The sequence below is a fragment of the Blennius ocellaris genome, assembly GCF_963422515.1.
Source record: "Blennius ocellaris genome assembly, chromosome: 19".
NCBI lineage: Eukaryota > Metazoa > Chordata > Actinopteri > Blenniiformes > Blenniidae > Blennius > Blennius ocellaris.
Genome location: NC_137668.1, coordinates 13,098,044 through 13,104,043, shown reverse-complemented (window position 1 = coordinate 13,104,043; position 6,000 = coordinate 13,098,044). Strand labels below are relative to the sequence as shown.

Here is a 6,000-nt window from a genome sequence, read left to right as displayed (position 1 = left end):
GCTCTTGTGCCCTCGGTGCTTACTTGCTTTCCTCTTTTTTTCTGTCTGCTGAGCAAAATGGATACACCGGTAGAGAGGCCAACTGCTCATGGCTGCAACCTCATAGGTTGTCTGCATGATAAATGAACTTTGGCTTAAAGGAACAAGAAATAAAATGCGCACACACACTCCACCTGACAGTTTCTTGAAGTTGGCTTTGTGCACCTCTCGGTAGTCATTAAAAGATTCTCGCCTGATTCAAAAAGCAGTCTCGTTCAAATGAACAATGACAAATAATAAGCCATTGAGTCTGACGCTAACAATTAATGAGGCCAATTTCTTGGTAATGAAACAAACAGCTGCAGCTTGAAGGAGCATTACTGGGCCCATTTGTTCATTGAATACCATCTTTTTATTATTATTTATTCATTCTTTGTGCTTGTATTCCTTCCTGCCTCCCCATCGTCCACTGCTGTCTGTCTCTCCTTCCCTCACTTCTCGCTGGTGTAGAAGTCGGAAACCTGAATCATGCCGGCCTGGTTGTCGCTGTCGGGCAGAATAACCAGTGCATCATTGCAACAGCTCTGCAGTCAGCAGCATGGGGATTTTCACAAAAGTGAATTTCACAATCTCATCGCATCTTCTGAGGCTAAGAGGACCTGGCTTAGCTCTTAAACTGTCCGTGCTTCTCAGCCAACTGACACCGACTGGCAGAAATATTGGTCCATACAGGCCTGAATCAGCCTTTAACTTAGACTGCATTCATTCTGCTTAAAGTAGTTCTGAATGTATTTTTCTGCATTTTTCATTAAAGTTATTCCGAAAGAGGAACAGCCGAACTGTGGAATCCATTGTACAAGCCCAATCTGAATAGAAATACCTAACTTTAACCATGAAAAAAGATGTACTATGTTTTCCTGGGAAGGAAAGTTGGTTAATGAGATTTGCAAGTCATTGCATGAAGTTTGTACTTACATTTTATATTTAATTAAATGTATAAACCTTTCTGGAATTGGGGCTGATTCATTAAGCTTAAGTTGTTGGACGTATGCACAAGAACTGTAACTAAACTCTGTGTGTGTTGTTAGACGACCAGTTGACTGAGAAGGATGGAAAGAAAGACGTCTCGAAAAAGCAAAGATAAAAAAAACAACTGGAGGTCATCTGAGTCCAGATAAGTCTATTTGTTACTGAGTTAAGACTTTGTCGATATCAAATGACCTCTGTGACTGACAAAAGGGTAAAAATAAAGCCTGCCTCAATGGGGACTGATTCAAATGAGGAAAGTAATTATGCTGTTTGGGGGAAAAAAAGAGAGAACTGAGTGGCATATTTGTTGGTGATGCATACAAAAAAGCTTTTTTTTTTTTTTTACCCCTACGTCCACAATGTCTATTAAAATACTGGCAGCTGAGAAGAATACACACATGGTAACACAAACGCAAATGCATACATGCACACATGTATAAGATAACACAGTTAAAAGAAATGTCACTCACACTTGTGGCTCGAGACTCTGGAGGAAATTGTCAATGTGTTCCTGAGGCACGTCCCCTTCAAGGTGAGCGAGGTAGGTGTAGAGTTTGACAAAGGTGTCGAATGGAATCCTGGCGGCACCACCCTCCTCATCCTTTGTCAGGATCTCACAGGCAAACTTCAGAGAACTTAGGAGGGTCTGAGAAAGTACATTCACAGTCGCAGAGAATCCGCCTCAGGAATTTGACTTAGAAAAAATTTCCAATGAATAAATAAAGAAATAAAATAAAACCCAATAAAAAAAACGGATTCACAAATAGAAATTCATTCAAGGACAATCGAGCAAACGCACACACTTTACCATGCACGCGCAGATATAAAGCAAGCAGTTAGTCTAACACAACACTGCCATCATGTGGTGAAGACGAGCAACAGCCTGCATCACGAGCTGCTGACACTGAGCACATTATCTTATTAATGCTCCGCTGCATGTGCTGCTGCAGACACTAAGCCATCTTCTGTAAAGTTCTCCATGCTTTAGGAAAAGAAAAAACTGCTTTGATCAGTCACTACTTATATCTGCATCTTAGAAGCAAAATCATTGGCTTAACAGCACAGCAAAGATTCACAGAGTCGAGGATTTATCCAGTCAGTCTTCCTGGAGCCTGGGGACCCTGATCGGAGGAGCCCGGATCACAGATGTCTAGATGTAGTCTGAACACTTGGAGACTAGACTGTGAGATGAACAAACGCGGGGCTGCTGGAGGATCTCCAGCTGTGCTTAGTAGGTTTTTAGGGCTCCAAAGGAGCGGTATGAAGTGGCATTAGCATTTAGATCTAGATCTTGTGTAATTCCTCACCCCTCCGAGGGCACTGCAGCCCAGGGCGAAGAACTCCATCCAGTGGATGTCTGAGCTGAAGCTGCCCAGAGACAGCAGGTTCTTCAGCTGATCCACGGGGAGGGACAGAGCCTGCCACTTGATCTGCAGCTCCTCCTTGCTGCATGTTTCCCTCAGGGACAGCTGTGATTGGGTGGTGAAAGTAGCGGGTGAGGAGAAAAGACAAAAATCAAATGATCCACATCACTATACCGGATTCAAACGACTTGTATTTGCTGAAATAAACTGACGGATATAAGACTCTGGGAGGCGTGTAAACTCATAGTCAAACATTCAGCCTTTATGTTCAAGCAATAATACAAAAAAATATTAAGTTCCGTTGACTTAACAAAAGTTTCCTTAATGTAAGCTTGGCAGAAATACTAATATTACAAGAGAGATGAGCACAATTCTCACAAGGTTAAGGAATGTTACTTAAGCGCTGGCCTTTAACTAAATATCAATTATTCAAAGCATTTAATGAATCCACCACACAGAATACAGCACAAGAAAATGCCCCCAGGTGAAATGCATTTACAATAATATGAAACTTTGATGATCTACGTGAGGAATGCATTTTCTAAAATATGCAGGAACACAAAGACAAATAATACTCAGCATATGTAGATAATAAACTAATGAATACACAGAACACGCATTTTAAGGTTGTTTTTTTTTCAAAGCCCATACAGGACTTAAATAAAATATGAAGCTGGCATTGTATAGTGAGAGAATACCTGCGTGTGAAGGATCTTCAGCAGACCTGGAGTCAGTCCCGTGTCTGTCTTCTGAGTGGCGACATTCATCTCCAGCCTGTCCTTGACTGGGAGAGGCTCTCCTTTGGAAAGCGCGTCGAAGTATCTGCGGAGGGAGACACTTAAGTCATTAGAGCCAAAATATATTTCTAAATGTGAAGTATAACTTTTAACCTGCCTGTCATTCCTGACGCTGCTTCGGTGCGAATGTTATTTGTGTAAAGCAGTAAAAGCTGGCTGTGCAAAACGTGATGATAATTGTTTAATGGCGTCTTGTAAATACCCTTCAGGTGAGTAACTCAGCAGCTGTTGCAGTTTGTTTGTGGGAAGTGTCCCAGTCATACTGCGGCTTATCTCACGTCACTATTCAAATAACATGTCCTAATTAATTTATAGGAAGCATGACATTGAGCATGACTGAGACAACAGAGCATGTGTTACTTAGAAACAAATTCACGCCTTGCAAACAACAGAGATGTGGCATCAGTTCTCTTCATTGGGTTTGCTAAACAGCATACAGCCTAAATACACAGGTCAATGAAAATAACAGAGGATGTGACAGTTTCCCGAGGGGTATGAAAAAAACAACAACACATTTTTATATTCTAATATCATCCTCGGCTTCCATCCTGCTTTTTCTTTGTTGAACAAGTGTCAGATAGTTTAACCGCTGCAGTAACATGGAAGGCCCTTGGGATCTAATTACAGCCAGTCAATGCAAAGATAAGACATTCTCAGGTGAAAAGGGCCTGCCGTTCATACAGTGACTCTGCCCGGAGACGCAGTGAACATTGTTTATGGTGCTACGAGAGAATATAAGATTGGAATACAACAAAATAATATGAATCCCTGCCCTCTAGCCAAACCACAGTCAACAGAGATTAAGACTCACGCTGCAGACCACTGCAGCAGATCCTTGGGCTGTGTTCGGATGGCTGCCTTAGTGAAGTTTTTCAGTACGTCTGGCAGCCTGGGAGGGATGTTGATTTGCTGGGCACAGTAGATCCTGTCTGGAAGCGGCATGGCTGTAATGCTGTAATATAGAAACATTGCAAGGTAGTCCAATTAACAGAATGGATGTTGTAGAGGGGAAGCACAAAGGAAAATAAAAACATGACAAGCTTTCTGGCAAGGAGAAAGTCTGCAGACACACACGCGCACGCACACACACACACACACACACACACACACACAGAACAAACAAAAGATAATTCATCTAAAACTTCTGCTCTAGTTTGAGGAGTTACTGAAGCTACAGTCACACCGACTAGAGGACTGAAGGCGACAGTTTCACATTATTCAGATTTTTCCAAGAACAGGGGAACCAGAACTCCCTGTAATCCCCGGTCTAATAATTTTAATAATAATAATAATAATAATGATTGTTATTATTATTCAGGTCTATATTCTTCACGCTCAATATTCCAAATCTCGCGTAGTCAAGCGTGACTTCAGTGTAAAACACGGCACGTGCATGTAAACTAACATATATGTTGCCACAAATCAACCTCGGGCCGATATTACGACTTGGGATTTTCTTTTCTCGCAGTAACTTCAGGATTAACTCTGGGCTTTCCGTACTGTGAAGCAGATTCACTTGTTACCGTTTAACTCCAGAGCAGAGAATGAAGGCGCCCTCTACCGACCAATCAGATCGCTTGTAAAATTACCTGCCTATTTTTACAATATCCAGATTGTCTCGCCCACTTGGAATACTCGGAGCGCGACCGGAGTGTTTAGAACGATCTTTGTCTTTATGATGTAATAAAACAAATCTTCCTCCGTGGGGCTGTAATATACTGGACTCGAGAGAATTATGTATCCTGAACGACAAACGGTTCTTTTCTTCTTCGGTCTCTTTGTTTCAAATCACACACAGTCGTATAACAAAAGACACAGTGCCATCTATAGGTGACACTGAGTAGCGCAGTTTAACTCAAATACATTACAGGGGCTTTAAATTGTTTTTTGTTCTTGTTCAAAGTCTGTTTAGCTCCATGAGGGTTTCTCTGTAAAAATGAGGTTAATAATAGTATGCACGTCTGACAGAACTGCAGAAATACTAATTTATGGAGCGCACATCTACTCTGCCATCACTGTGAGGAAATAAATGTAATTCAAAAACTATTCTTAATAATGTCGTTTTAGCGTTGCGTGAATGCTATTTCTCTCGAAGATTAGCAAAAATAATGAAACCAAAATTAAATAAATTATTAAACATCCAACATAAGTCTAGGTTTTGTTGGAGTGCAGGTCCACGACTTTGAGAATTGTAATATTTCTACAAAGTTCTAGACTTGATATGAACAGAGTGGCTGTAAAATCCACGCACACATACGAGAGAGAGAGAGAGAGAGAGAGAGAGAGAGAGAGAGAGAGAGAGAGAGAGAGAGAGAGGGAGAGAGGGAGAGAGGGAGAGCACGCACACACACACAGTCTACATACAAGAGCGCCAGGGAAAGAGAGAAAGAGGAGAAATGTATATTTTACCTTTTCCTTCAAGTATTTCCTCCAGCTTTAGTAGTCTGGTGGCTACTGGTCAGCCACCATGTCAACCTGCTGTTTTGCTATTTCTTTTTTTTAAGAGTTAAACGTTTCAAATAAATTCATTAAATTAATGTTATTTTTGACAGCACTACATAAAACGCTTCACTCTGGAAGAGAGTCTATTGTTGAACGGTCACCTAGCAACAACGTTCTTCTTCTCGTCAGATCAGCGTACCCCTTACGTGCGCACTACAGCCCCCTGCTGTTTAGGAAGAAAAACGACATCCACTTAAAAAAGCAAGAGGTTTCAAATACATTTGCTTTAACTTTTGTGTAAAAAGCAACTGCTATCTTCAATAACGTTTATGTGGAATGCAGTGTTTAACTAATATTAGCAGACAAACCACAAACTAAATGTGCACTCG

General features: G+C 41.2%; 1 protein-coding gene across 1 annotated transcript; it reads right to left on the bottom strand.

The window, feature by feature from the left end:
- Positions 1–470: 470 nt before the first annotated feature.
- On the bottom strand, positions 471–4,111 carry ropn1l (rhophilin associated tail protein 1-like; the record flags this gene model as incomplete). The annotated part of the gene is made up of 5 exons (XM_080515107.1): positions 471–525; positions 1,479–1,654; positions 2,316–2,477; positions 3,071–3,194; positions 3,981–4,111. 5 exons carry the CDS (start codon positions 4,109–4,111, stop codon positions 471–473), a joined length of 648 nt encoding a protein of 215 aa, XP_080371233.1.
- Between the last annotated feature and the right edge of the window lie 1,889 nt (positions 4,112–6,000).